The sequence below is a fragment of the Panthera uncia genome, assembly GCF_023721935.1.
Source record: "Panthera uncia isolate 11264 chromosome B3 unlocalized genomic scaffold, Puncia_PCG_1.0 HiC_scaffold_1, whole genome shotgun sequence".
NCBI lineage: Eukaryota > Metazoa > Chordata > Mammalia > Carnivora > Felidae > Panthera > Panthera uncia.
Window position 1 is genome coordinate 124,539,009 of NW_026057582.1, and position 14,781 is coordinate 124,553,789.

The 14,781-nt window shown below is 47.2% G+C and overlaps 2 protein-coding genes across 3 annotated transcripts in view; both read right to left on the reverse strand.

Annotated features, from left to right (window-relative positions):
* Positions 1-8,969, reverse strand: part of LRRK1 (leucine rich repeat kinase 1) — a 133,085-nt gene extending 124,116 nt beyond the window's left edge. Inside the window, exons 1-2 of the mRNA XM_049613999.1 lie at positions 8,795-8,969; positions 3,229-3,444 (exon numbers count right to left, since the gene is read on the reverse strand). Of these exons, the coding sequence (XP_049469956.1) occupies positions 3,229-3,325 (97 nt within the window). The 5' untranslated portion in view covers positions 3,326-3,444; positions 8,795-8,969. The remainder of the gene's footprint in view (positions 1-3,228; positions 3,445-8,794) is intronic.
* A 3,359-nt stretch (positions 8,970-12,328) lies between these two features.
* Positions 12,329-14,781, reverse strand: part of ALDH1A3 (aldehyde dehydrogenase 1 family member A3) — a 38,932-nt gene continuing 36,479 nt past the window's right edge. For both annotated transcript variants that reach the window (XM_049614000.1, XM_049614001.1), the window contains exon 13: positions 12,329-14,229. In XM_049614000.1, the coding sequence (XP_049469957.1) occupies positions 14,157-14,229 (73 nt within the window). In that variant the 3' untranslated portion in view covers positions 12,329-14,156. The remainder of the gene's footprint in view (positions 14,230-14,781) is intronic.

Consider the following 14,781-nt stretch of genomic DNA (forward strand, 5'->3'; position numbering starts at 1 on the left):
GTCCCCAGGATCCGTAAGAATCAGTGGGGATCTGTGGACACCTCAGAAAGTATCATCTCAGCCTTGCACTTGGCAGGTAGACCAGAACATCAGCAGGACCTGGGAGCCTATTAGAAACACAGGCTCTGGGGGCCCCCAGACCTACCCAGTGGGCATCCGCAGGTCACCAAGATCGCCTGGGGACTCAAGTATATACTACAATTTGGGAAGTGCTGCTCTACGGACCCAACCCATTTAGACCCATTGATTCTCAGTCCCAGCTGCACATTAGAATCACGGAGAGGGGGTGGAACACTTTTTTTAAATGCTTATGCCTAGGGGCTTCCTGGCCAATGGTAGTTTAGACATCCCAGTGTTTCTGAGGGCGAGGGTAGAGAGCCACTCATTTAGGTCATCAACTCTTGACCAGGAAGGGGACTAGGCAGATCCCCTCTAGGGTTTTTTCAGATGCCACAGTCACCCACCCAGTAAACCCCAATGTCCCTTGCAAAGAGGAGAGATAGGTAGAATAATGGAGCTGGAAAGTAGAGGTGCTACCCAAACAGCGGGTATCATGTTCTGCCACAGGTCACCTTTCTAACAAGCAGCCAAAAAGAGAGAAAAAAAAAAGACATACGTCGTTAAGAGAGAAATAACTTTTCAAAGGATGCAAGTCGAACATTCTGGGAACATTTAGTGCTGGGCAATGTCAAGAAACAAATTCTTTTCCCATTTCATAATCTGATTTATGCACAAAGAAATCTTCCAGGAACATCACCCTAGTTAGCTTTTGGGCATTTTCAATGAAGAAAAACACTCGAGTAACTGGACAATATCTGGTGAGCCAAGTGCACTGTTGGATCGCTAACTTGATGAAGGGTACAAACACCCTGGCCCTCTCAAACCCAACATATGGGCCCTCTCATATCCTACACGATGGCCTAGATTTTAAGGGCGAGAAATTCTAGAGTTAAGACATGGTTCAAACAGCAGTTCTGCCACTTATAAATTGTTGACCTTCACCACGTATCTATACATCTCTTTACTCTCAAGTTCCTCAGCTATAAAATGGGGGTAAATATCCATTTTATAGGTCATTGTGAGAATTCAACAACCTAAAACACTGAATCTAGTGCCTGGTATGTACTAGGGACTTAACAAATATTTAGTGTTAACAACAGTATCTCTGCCTATCAGATAAAGGGTTAGCATCCAAAATCTATAAAGAACTTACCAAACTCAACATCCAAAAACAAATAATCCAGTGAAGAAATGGGCAAAAGACATGAATAGACACTTTTCCAAAGACATCCAGATGGCTAACAGACACATGAAAAAATGCTCAACATCACCCATCTTCAGGGAAATACAAATCAAAACCACAATGAGATAGCACCTCACACCTGTCACAATGGCTAAAATTAACAACTCAGGCAACAACAGATGTTGGCGAAGATGTGGAGAAAAAGGAACTCTTTTGCATTGCTGGTGGGATTGCAAACTGGTGCAGCCACTCTGGAAAACAGTATGGAGGTCCCCCAAGAAATTAAAAGTAGAATTACCCTATGACCCAGCAATTGCACTACTAGGTATTTATCCAAGGGATACAGGAATGCTGATTCTAAGGGGCACATGCACCCCATTGTTCATAGCAGCACTATTGACAGTAGTCTAAGTATGGAAAGAGCCCAAATGTCCATCGATGGATGAATGGATAAAGAAGATGTGGTATATACATACAATGGAATATGACTCAGCAATAAAAAAGAATGAAATCTTGCCATTTGCAACAACGTGGATGGAACTAGAGTGTCTTATGCTAAGCGAAATAAGTCAGTCAGAGAAAGACAAATATCATATGACTTCACTCATATGTGGAATTTAAGATACAAAACAGATGAACAAAAGGGAAGGAAAGCAAAAATAATATAAAAACAGAAGGGGCACCAACCATAAGAGATTCTTAAATACACAGAACAAACTGAGAGTTGCTGGTGGGGTACTGGGTGGGGGATGGGCTAAATGGGTGATGGGCATTAAGAAGGACACTTGCTGGGATGAGCACTGGGTGTTATATGTAAGTGTTCAGGGTTCTACTCCTGAAACCATTATTATACTATATATTCACTAACTTGGATTTAAATTTTAAAAAATACTGATTAGGAAATGAAAAAAAATAAAATTAAAAAAAAAGAATAAAAAAAAACCCTCAGCAGTGTCACTGCCATCCTCTTAACTTGTGTTAATAGTGTTAAAAGTGGTAAAACACATAGGGACGCCTGGGTGGCTCAGTCAGTTGAGTGTCCAACTCTTGATTTCAGCTCAGGTCAGGATCTCACGGTTCGTGGGATAGAGCCCTGTGTCAGGCTCTGTGCTGACAGTGTGATGCCAGCTTGGGACTCTCTGTCTCCCTCTCTCTCTGCCCTTTCGCCACTCACATTCTCTTTCTCTCTCTAAAAATAAATAAATAAATAAGTAAGTAAGTAAGTAAATAAAACATTAAAAATTTTTCAAAAGTGGTGTAACTAACTCAACTAACTCTAGTGGAAATCTGGCCATACGTATAAAGAGCCTTAAAAGTGTTCAAACCTAATAATCTCCCTACAAATCTACTTTATGGAAATAGTCTTAAGACTAAGTGTAAAAACAGGAGGGGATGTTTTTGGTAAGATTTAGCAACTAGAAGCAACCTATATATCCCCACACACCCCACAGGAGAGTGAGGACTAGGTCAATCATGTTACACAGTGTTCCCACATAAGATGTTTCACCAGATCATACGAGCTAGGTGACTGGTGAACTTAGGAGGAAAAAAGTAGGATAGTAAACTATACACTATAAAATTAAAACAAAATCCCTGAAGCCCAGAAGGAAGCAGACTAGAAGAGAACATCTCAAGACAGTAGCAGTGCTTGTGTTTAGGGCAGTGGCACTCTGGGCAATATTTTTTTTTTTTTCCTACTTCCCTCTTTTTTAATAAATATGCATCATTTTTATCATGAAACCAAATCCCCATCAAAAAAACCTTTAACCAACATGAAGTAATGCCCTGATTCTTAGGATCCTTGACTCCATAGTAAATTTTGGCCCACAGCCCCCTAATGTTTAGAATTTAAGTGAGAATCCCACGATAAGTTTTATAATGAGACTTTCACTTTAACCCTCGGGTTGAACACCCCTGGTTCTAGACTCCCCACAGGACAGGAACTGCAGGTTGTGCCCAGCATGTGAGACTGGCCCTGCTCTTACCATTATGGGTCTCCATGGCACGTTCTGGACACACAGCTGAGCCCTCTGGACCCACACACCAGTACATGCTGGGCGGTCGCCGAGACATGCCAGCCATCAACTCTCGGTGGCTATTCTCCAAGTCAGTTTTGGCCAGGGTCACCGCCGCCACCGCTGCCCGGAGGGTGGACTGAGGCACAGACACGCCGTCATGGCTGAGCAGAAAGCAGTCTCGTTCTGGTGGTGAAAAACATTATAAAATCAGAAAGCTTTTCTTAATTGTCAAGTTCCTTCTTGTACCCTTGCACACATTTACTATTTATTTTATTTTTTTAATGTTTTTTTCTTAAATGTTTATTTCTGAGAGAGAGACAGAGACAGAGCATGAGCGGGGGAGGGGCAGAGAGAGGAGGAGACCCAGAATCCAAAGCAGGCTCCAGGCTCTGAGAAGTCAGCACAGAGCCTGATGCGGGGCTCGAACTCACGAACCATGAAATCATGACCTGAGCCAAAGTCAGACGCTTAACCAACTGAGCCACCCAGGCGCCCCAATACATTTACTATTTATACATCGCACAGGTATTTCTCTTCTTGCAACATTCTTGACATTCTGTCTGTCTAGCCATGCCCAGTCAGGTGGGGGCAGTGAAAGGATGAGCTGCCCCCACCCCAACTTGCACCCCGCTGATCATGTCTACTTAAAAACAGTCCTAAGAAACCCCAACAATGACAGACACCTACTGGTAAGGGCTCAGCCATTGTTTAGTCAACACATAACCCCTGTCAATTGCACAGCGACATCGATATGACTACATGAGGCTTCTGTTTTCAGGGGCTCACACTCCAGCTGGGGTGGGGCAGACTCACTTTAAACTGGTCACAATATAAGGTTTTCCCTCTGCCCAGGACCAGCTCTTCCAGAAGCCCAGAGGCAAGCATGTAATCCCAAAGAGGCAACCAGGCAACAGTCCTGAAGTGAGGGTTCCAGAAGGCATTGGTACTGGTTATGAAGACAAGTCAGTGTGCACCCTGGGGTATAACAGAAAGGAGCCCCACATTTTGCCTGCCTTGATACATCTGGCAATGTCTGTAGGCATTTTTGGTCGTCACAACTCAGGGCCTGGGTGCTACAGACATCTAGTGGGTAGAGGTCAGGGATATTACTGAACTTCCTATAATGCACAGGGCACCACCCACAACAGAGAATTATCTGGCCCCAAACTAGCACAACTATGGTAAATGCTGAAGCAGAGTGTGGTTCTCTCATGCTGGGCTCCCACTGAACTTGGGGGGGGGGTGCCCCCAACACAGGTGACATCCATTGCCTTGAGGGAAAGACCCAGGTCCAGCTCAGGCCTGGCATGGGATATATTGCACAGTGGGGAGGGGATTAGTATATGAAATGTGTGTGTTTCTATTAGTGTTGGTGTAGAGTCTATACTATCATGACAAGTCCTCTGGGGCAAGACTTGCCAAGCTCCCCCTTCCGCTGCCTTTAGGAGTACAGCCCCCCTGGGCCAGGTGCCCGATTTCCAGGCTCTAGATGAGGCAGCCCCAGTGCTCTTCCAGCCTTATTTGGTAGCTTGCTCAGTGCCCATACTGTTCAGGGCACCTTCTAGAACCTGCTCAGAACCTTCTAGAACCATTACATAAGTAATTAGCAACTATTCTCTGAGACAGATACCTCTGAAATGGAGACTGATAAAGTGTAGTAAAAAAAAAAAAATCAAGGTCATATAAATCATACCCAAGACAATATGGAAAGGAAAAAAGCACAGTTTGGATGTCAAAGGCTTGGACTGTCTCCGTCACAGATCAGCAGTGTAACCTCAAGCCAAAACTTATGTGTGTCTCAGTTTTCCCATCTGTTAAAAATAGACATGCAGCCTCTCACCCAGGGAACCTCTTGGGGTGGCTATGTGACTTCAAGTAAGGTAAATTTTCTGGAATCACTTTCTACAACAGGGCCAGAGTTGTGGTTCTTACCTACAATACCAGCGGGAGGCCTGGGAGACCAGCAGGGTCTCCCTGCTGCTCTCTGATTAACAAGCTCAGAACATCAAGGCTGGAGGGCAGAGCACTGGGGCTGTCTCATCTTAGAGTCTGGAAATCGGGCACCTGGCCCAGGTGGGTTGTACTCCTACAGGCAGGGGAAGTGGGAGCTTGGAAAGCCTGCCCCAGAGGACTCGTCCATGATGCACCCCCACCTTTCTGAACTAAAGAGTGAAAGGTCTGAGGAAGCCATACATAGGAAAGCCTGTGTCTGAAGTTTGGGAGCCTAAAAATTCCAAGGAGAAATGATCAATCTGGACAAAATTTAGGAGACCATCAAAGCACTGTAGATTGCAAAAGCTGATTAGGAAAATCAAATTGAGACAGGAAAATCAAATTGAGACAGGAAAATCAACTTGAAGACGAAAATAATCTCTGTCTTAAATTAAAGGCTCCAGGGGCGCCTGGGTGGTTCACTTGGTTAAGCGTACGACTTTGGCTCAGGTCACGGTTCGTGAGTTCGAGCCCTGCATCAGGCTCTGTGCTGACAGCTCAGACCCTGGAGCCTGCTTCAGATTCTGTGTCTCCATCCCTCTCTGCCTCTCCCCCCACTCATGCTTTGTCTCTCTCTCTCTCCCTCTAAAAAAATAAACATTAAAAAAACTAAATAAATAAAAAGGCTCCAAATCCTACAGTAACATTCAGAAACCAAGAGGCACAGTTCCTATCTGCTTTCAAACACCTCTTAAAATCAGCTACCACATACACCTAAGAACACCTCAAAATCCAAATGCTAGTAGATGTTCCTTCTGAAAACAGAAGTGTCTTACCATAGAATGCTTTTAAGTGATAAAAAAAAAAAATCGTTAAAATATTTTAGGCCAACCCTTGCCCAGCACATTTTGTTCCCCTTTTCATTTTCAGTTTCCTTTTGAAAAATCACTTTACCAATGAAGGATTTTTTACCACTGGAGTAGTTTTTCAATTGCAATTTGTATGTTGGCTTAGACTCTAAGGTAGAAGTTTTAAAATGAGGTAACTCAGTTTTTGCTCAATTTTTGCCCTCAAACGGATCTTTGCTTCTTCCTGCTCCTTTTGGGTTTAGATCAATGCAACAAATCATGGTTGTAAGTTACAGGTCTATCTTGCCATCATGGTGTATATACATTCTTAAGAGGGTTTCAAGAGGATTTTTTTTTGTAATAATTATTTTAATAATCTTTAAAACCTCACCAATTTTCATTTGCCAGTTCTTTATACCTGCATTAATGAATAAACCTGAATACTTAACGAAAAAAGAAAAAAAGGAACTTGACCTTCATTGTACAGATGTTTTCATTGGGCCCTTTCCATGGAGTGAACTGCCATGTAATTCACGAAACTTACAGCTGGTCAGGAAGGGACAGTTACAAAGTTTCAGACACAGGATAAATAGAGAGAAACATAGGAGGACCTGCACCTCCTCACCTGTCTTTTTAGGAGGCTTGGAAAGGATTGCCAGTACGGGGAAGACGCTTGCAAATAAAGCATGTGAGTAATTCTCATATTATCCAGTAATTTCTTTGAATGAGAAGCCTGGTAGGGATGGTTGGTCCATGGTCCTTGACATCCTTTTGGCACTGCTAGTCTCCCTGACTAGTTACTGGCTTGCTACAAAATGTGTTTAATGGATTTGTGAGCCTCAAAATATCATGGAGCTGCAGACCAGAGAAATGTGTGGTCTCCATCTCAGATGAGCACCCAAGGGGTTTGGGAACAGAAGCCCTTCAGGAGTCTGAAACCACAAACGGGTTAAGGCTGTCCATTCACCATTCGATCACTATACCATGTGTCCTGGGCACCTCTTAGTTCTAGGAGTGAAGACCCAGCAGTGAGCAATACTGGTCTCTGTCCCTGGAGCTCCAGAAGAGACTGCCAGGTAATTAAAGGAGAAATGAAATACATGAAGAAGGAACACAACACCAGGGGAGGCTCCAGAAGGACAGCGAGAGAGGGTTGTTGAGAAAGAGGCTGAGCTTAACATGCTGGCCATGTGAAGACTCCAGGGCCAGCACTGCAGAGGCCACATGCTGTAGAGTGAGCTGGGCCAGGGTGGCTGGTGGGGGGCAGGGGTGGCTTGGGCAATGGCCAGGTGGTTGATGATGGCAGAGGCCGGATCAACTGAGGGGAAGGAGGTGTCCTAGATTTCACTCCAATCACAAGGAGAGAAGCCATGGCAGGGTTCTAAGCAGAGGACTGATTCACATTAAATCACATTCTGGGAGTAAATCACATTCTGATTCACTTATTAAAAAAAAAAAAAGAAAATCACTCTGGCTGTCAAATAAAGAATTGGAGAGGGGAGGATTGCAATCATACCGGAGAGAGATGCTGATACCTTCGGGCTAGGGTCGAGACTGTGGGAAGGAAGGGTTGAGCCCAGACACCTAGGTAAACCCAACAGAACTTGCTAACACTGAATTCAAGGGATGGAGGTACAGGCTGGGGGCGAATTCCCTGCAACTGAGCAACTGAGTTGACTAGGGAGCTATTTCCTGAGATGTGGAAGCTTGGGGGAGGGAAAGTCTGGCTGACCCCAAAACCTCCTTTACGGACAAATCAGGTGTGAGGTTTGTATGTTTTTAACTTAATTCCTTTATTCTTCAGGGACATAAGCAAAGGTAATTAAAGTCAAATCACAAAAGGCATTTTAATGTTAATGTTTTCCAAAATCGTGCTAGTCCACTTGTCCCTTTAATGTCTGGGTACTTTGTTACAATCGCTGGATGACCTCCAAACTCTAAAAAGAGCATATTCTTTGAGAGCCTTGCTGAACACTTCACTACAGGCGCCTGTTTCCCTACCTCTCTGACTCCTGCGGATCTGTTTGGGGAGAAAATTTCCTGGCCTCCAACTGTGCAGGGCCAGGTGGAGCCGGCCACAGGTCCCCAAACTCTCCCTCACCATCTTCCTCTGGCCTCAGCCTTCCTAGGCTCCGCTCCTTGCCCCGTCCCGGTCCTCACTCCGTCTCCGAACCCCTGCCAGGAAAGGTGGCCCTCAGAGACCGCCACAGAGATGGCGGGTTTTATCCGGACCTGGGCAGAGCCGCGCGTCCCGTGGACTCTTCGGGGGGTGCAGGCGCGCTGGGCCGCCCCCTTCAGCAGAACCTACCCCCCCCCCCACTCCACGATCGGCCAGAACCTGGGCACACGCATTCACACTCGCCCGCACACAAGAGCGCTCCCACTCCGCCCGTGCCGGGCTGAAGGAAGAGGTTCTCTCCAAAGGCGGAGGAAACCTGTGGACTCCCTGGTGTAGCCTCCGACTTTTGTTTCTTGCCCCGGCTCCCCCGGCCCCGTCCCGCGCGGGGTTTCGGGGTTGCACCCCCGCCCCTCCGGGACCGCGCACCCTCCCCCACCCCGCGGGCCAGGGAGGCCGGGGGGCTGCCAGACGGGGATCACCCGCGCCCGCACCCTCGGGGGCCCCCGGGCAAGGGCCACCTGGGCGGAGCACGAGGCCGCCCGGAGCGCGGGCCTGGGCTGCGGAGTCAGGCTCCCCGCGACCCGCCGCGGGAGGCAGCGAGGCCCCCCCACGGGGCGCGGACCCGGGCACTTACCTGCGGCGGCGGCGGCGGCGGCGGCGGTGGCGGCGGCGGCGGCGGCGGGGCACGGCCCCGGGCGCCTGGGACAAGGGGCTGGGCCCGCGGGCCGGGAGGGGCGGACTCCAGCGGGCCGGGGCCTGGCCGTCCCCCTGCCCTCCGCCCCCCTGCGCCTCCGGCCGCGCGCGCCGGGGCCGGGCAGGGCCCAGACGCACTTCCTCAATCCTGCGGCCCGCGGGCGGGCGGGTGAGCGGGCGGCGCGAAGAGCGCGCGCGGTGAAGGTCGGCCGCTGCTGCTTCTGCCCACGAGGGGCGCCAGGGGTCCCTACGGTGGCCTGCCTCAGTTTCCCTAGCCGAAAGCCGGAGGTGCCAAGATTCGCCGCTCCTACCCTGGAGGCCGCAAGGCCCGCGAGCCCTTCTTGTAGCGCGAGGTCTCCTCCAGGTTTGGGTCCCCTGCTCTCTCGTCTCGGGGCAGGCTCAGCGACAAGATTGGTGGGTTCTCAGCTCAACCCAGCTTTCCCTCTGCTCTGCTCGGGGAGCTAAATATGCCAATTAACCTCAGACTTGCAGCTGTTAGGCGTAGACTCGCAGTAAATATTTAAAAGGCCGGGAATATTCACTTATGTACAACTATAGGGCGGTATGGAAATACATATTTTTAAAGCTTTCGTATTAGGCAAACTGTACCCCTTCCATCACATGAATGTACCAATTTACTTATGGATGTGTGTATGAGGATGTCACTATTTGGTGAATCATTTTTAATTGGGTGGGGCGTTTTGGCGGGGGAGATAAAACACGGAATGTTGGCAATTTCTTAGGTTTCAACCTAATGTAAGTATGTTCATCACACCCCTGCGGCCATTATACCAACGCAGATCGCAAAGACATACGTCCATGCTGCGGGCAGGCATCAGATTTGGCTCCACGTGCCCACCCCAGCAAGAGAAGCCTGCTTGGAATAAAGTAAATGGTTTGCAGCCCAGCAGGACCCTCACCCTAGACTCATGTAATGTTATGACTGGAACATTCCCAGGATTTAGCGTAAGACAGACAAATCGCCATCACCCTCACTGCCATTTCACAAACGCCAGGCAGCCGCAGGGTCCCCCGCACGACCCCCGCACGAACTCGAGGACGCTCTCAGTAGTGGCCCCTTGGCAAGGGCACAATCGGGCAGCTTTGCTCTGCTCCCAGGAGGCCGCGCCTCCAGCTCTCCTGCCACGGAACGCCCTTGCAAAAGGGTGGGTGCAGTTTTGCAATCCTGTCCTCAATACTTCGGTCCCAATTCCAACACTCAAAAGGCAGCAGTGTGATTGCTACCGAAAAGTCCCTAATAATTTGCAGGGCGTGGCGTCGCCTTCCTGAGTGAGCGCAGCAATCGCGGTGCGGCGGCTCCGAGGAGCACGGCCCCGCCATCTAGCGGCGCCAGGAGGAAGAGCACGCCCAGTACCCGGGGCGAACTCGGGCTCCTATGGCCAGTGTGGCAGGGGGCAACTGAACTTCCCTTTTTTACATGAGTTTGGGAATAGGCTAGGGAATGTCTACAAAGTAGGGAACAGCCGAGTGGACTTCTTTGAGCTGATTGCATCCCAGCATTTAACTCTATTCGTTAGGCATGCATTTGTCATGGGTTTGCATGGGAAGGTTATTACAGGTCAGTTAGGATTTATTCTTGCTTTCTTGACCCGCGCTAACTGCTCGTCCTCTAGCTTTTGCTCTGCCTACCCGGGTTCTCAGCATCTCATGTTGGAATGATACTTCCTAAGGTGGAGTCAGGTGGATACTACCTCCCCGACCTAACATTTCTGCCTCCTTAAGGCCTAGTGACTGACTGCTGCCCCCCTCCCCACTCCCACTGTTTTCTGTGGCTGACTGCTACCCCACCACCCCACCCACACTGTCTTCTAGTCATTTCTTCAGCTGGGAACTCACTTTCCTCAGACATTACTTCCTGGACACCTAAAAAAAATCCCTTAGGGCATCTGAGTGGCTCAGTCAGTTAAGCAGCCAACTTCAGCTAAGATCGTGTTCTCACAGTTCGTGAGCTCCAGCCCCACATCAGGCTCTGTGCTGACAGCTCAGAGCCTGGGGCCTGCTTCGAATTCTGTGTCTCCCTCTCTCTCTGCCTCTCTCCACTTGCATTCTCTCTCTCTCTCTAAAATAAATAAAATTTTAAAAAATCCCTTATTATCCACCTTCAAGCTCAAGTCAGATATATGCTAGGGGAAAGGACATTAAACATTCTCCATCCAGGGGCACCTGGGTAGCTCGGTCCATTAAGCGTGGGACTTCAGCTCAGGTCATGATCTCACAGTTCGGGAGTTCGAGCCCCACATGAGGCTCTGTGCTGACAGCTCCGAGCCTGGGGCCTGCTTCAGATTGTGTCTCCCTCTCTCTCTGCCCCTCCCCCACTCACACTCTGTCTTTCAAAAATAAATAAACATCAAAAAAATTATTTATCCACTATCAGGAAAATCTAGGAAATTCCAAAGTGTCTGCTTTTAGAGAATGTGCCCACCTCTGGTGGCCCCCTCCCACCACAAACACACAAGTGCAGGCATGTACATCCACACACATGGCGGCCAGTCTGTGTCCCCAGAATGGTTCCTGTCAGAGAGCAAACCAAATGAAGGAAAAGGCCATTTTTCTAGAATTTTCTGCTGACATTTAGCTTGAGAAATGGAAAGTCTCTAAAGAAATTCATACATACATTAAGTGTATACATTAAGAGAGATCTCGGGGCGCCTGGGTGGCTCAGTTGGTTGAGCGTGCGACTTCAGCTCAAGTCATGATCTCACAGTCTGTGAGTTCGAGCCCCACGTCAGGCTCTGTGCTGACAGCTCAGAGCCTGGAGCCTGCTTCAGATTCTGTATCTCCCTCTCTCTCTCTCTGACCCTCCCCTGTTCATGCTCTGTCTCTCTCTGTCTCAAAAATAAATACACATTAAAAAAATTTTTTTTTTTAAAAAGAGAGATCTGATCCAAGCCTCCCTTAAGTTTTCTCTTAAAAGGTGGCACCCTGCCACCTCATGGCCAAAGTGAACAAAGGATGCTCTTGGCCCAACCTGTGTCAGCTCAAGACTTGGTGACTGAAGCTTCTTGGTTCAAAGCCTTAGAAACTTAAGGTGGGTGAGACCCAGACACTTAGATCCTCGCGACGAAAATGCAAACCTGTGCACACAGAAGTGGGATGCAGTATTTTCCCTAAATTCTTTTTCCCCTCAATTCCTGTGCTGTCCTTCCCACCCTTTTCCACAATCACACCCTCACCGAAACAGACTCGGGCAGCTTAGGTGACAGCTTCAACTTCACCAACTAAGACGCACAGCCTCTGAAGCCAAGCTTGCTGCCTGCCTCCACCCACAAACCCACACAAGCGGGTTTCCCACGCAGGCTAAATGCGTGGCCTGATGGATTCAGCAAATGGAATTTTCATCTTCAACTACTGATACTGCTTTACTCCAAGCCATTTTGTACTGAAGGTCTGAGAAAGAGAGAGGCCACCCGTAGAATTAAAATGAGTTTGGTCCTTAAAGGAAAAAACACGTATGTCAAATATCCAATTTTATTTTACCATCGTTGCATTGTTGAACACAATCTGCAGTTAGGGTCGGAATTCCCAGGCCAATAGATTTTTTAAAACCATACCACAGGAGTAAACCTTAAAAGAAGTGAAATCTAATACTATATAGATTTCCATCTCTAAATACAGTATATTACAGAAGGTTAAATATACCACCTCTGTTTACTTACAACTATAAAAAGATACATTAACTATACCAATTATAAATAATGTAGCATTTCATATTAAAGGCATTATTATACAACAGAAGATTAAGAACCCTCTAATGTATTACTATCAAGGTTAGTGTCTAAAGTTGCTTGAGATAAAATCCTGAAAATTCAGTGTCTGAAGTCAAATCCTGACTTAGCAAGTTGCTGACAGTTTAAGTGATAAGTGTTAACTGAGGCAGAGAAGGTGAATAGCGTATTGCCTATTTCTGACAAGAATGATAAACCCATTTCACATAGGACTTTCTTCATCTGTACACTGCTTTTGATGTCGATTTTCATTGTATTATTGCCCTCCCCCCAATTTAATTCTCAAACATAATTTAATTCCCAAACATAAGCACCATTAGAAAAGTACTAGTTAGTAACGGTAAAAGTATCCAAATAACGCAGTTACGTTTGGTTTTCGTTTTTTAAAAGCTATCTGGGAACGCTTTAAAACTTGGAATTGCACAGCATTTGCACACACAGGAAAAGAAAATTTCGCAACATGTTAGTGCAGTACTCAGGCCACTGTAGTAGGAGACCCAGGTCTTCCACGGAGTCTGGGTGTTATTTGTTAATTAATCATTAATTAATATCAAAATAGGACTTTAAAAAAGCCAGGCTGTATTTAAACAATGGCCAATGGCCTTTCCAGTTGTGTATGTTTTGCTAGTCTAAAACAGATAACCAAACTGGAGAAAAAGAAAACTACATAGGGCTGATCATAAACCATTAATGCAAGGTAGAAATTGATATTCTGTAAAAGCGGAGTGTGGCTCTGATTTGTCAAACACGAGAGTTAATTATCCTAGCATTGGCTATGCTCTTGTAGTGTCAGAGCACTGGGTCCTTAGCAGCAATGGTGACACCAGCGATGTTCTCTGCCTAAGAAAGTGCCTTGGTTAAGGTCGACCGTGACATAGTTTTAGATAAGCATTTTGGGCGCTGATTCGATCATATTCCAAAAGGAACACTGGTTTTTGAGCTGAGTCCCATGGTCAATGTCGAGATGCAGTCCTTGAAGACGCACGCCCATTCACACCCAAGACCTTCAGTACCCTTCCATAGTACTGGACTCCCCAGAACTCCCCACTTTGGCTCCTCACAGTCCTGCTTTTGTTTTTGTTTTTAACTTAACGCTGTTTCTTTCCCACTGAATGCTGGGAGGGGCTTGTTCTGTGGGCAGGTGACCCTGAGGAAGCCACAGGTGCAGGGCTCTGTTTGCAGAACAACCCGGGAGTTTTTCCAAGTTCTTACTGGAGTCAGAGCCGGCAAAACATTTGTAAGTGACCGCTGGATACTTGAAATGCCACTTCCCGTTGGCCACACCCTGAGCCTCTTTACTGTCCCTGGGGACCTGGTTGAAAGGGAAACACAGAAACAGCCAATAGCTCCACCCCCAGGCAGGACTGCAATTTCACACACAACATAATGGTCAATAACACAGGAGTGTGAGAGGAAAAGAAAAATCGTTCAAATCCAGTAGATGTAAAGTCTCCACAACAAAGTGACCCAGGAAGGCGGGCAATGCACGTTTTCTTCGGCAAGTTTGATCTGCCACATTCGGCTGTCCAACGTTTGAGGCAGGAGCCCGTCGTTCCCTCAGGGGCTCTTGTCATCGAGTTTGATGGTGACTGTTTTCACTTCTGTGTATTCAGCCAGAGCATATTCACCACTGCGATTACAGAAAAGAGGAGAATATAAAATGGGCATGTCACTTAGCCGTTCTGTGGGAACCTGTGTTCAAACGCTTGGTTGGTCACTACTCTGGGGGGCAGCTCGGAGTCTACACAAAAGGTCAGAATGTGATGACTTTATAGAGGAGAAGCCAGGACTGTAACATCATTACTATGTTTAAGTAACGGGATCTATAAGTTAAGTTTAAATATAACGTTTCTCGGGGGGTTTCTGGGTGGCTCAGTTGGTTAAGCGTCTGTCTCTTGATTTTGGCTCAGGTCACGAGCCCACGGTTTGTGAGTTCAAGCCCCGCATGAGGCTCTGTGCCGACAGTGCGGAGTCTGCTTGGGATTCTCTCCCTCTCTCTCAAAATAAATAAATAAATAAATAAACTTAAATAAATAAAAGAGATAAATAAGTATCACGTTTTTTGGTGTGTGATGCTTTGGAAATATTTTCAGAAGGAATAAGTGCTTGTCTTTAAAGAACAAAAAGGGATGGAAATAAAGAGCTGGATTCCCTGAGTGGGGAGTACAGAGCGAGAAGAGGG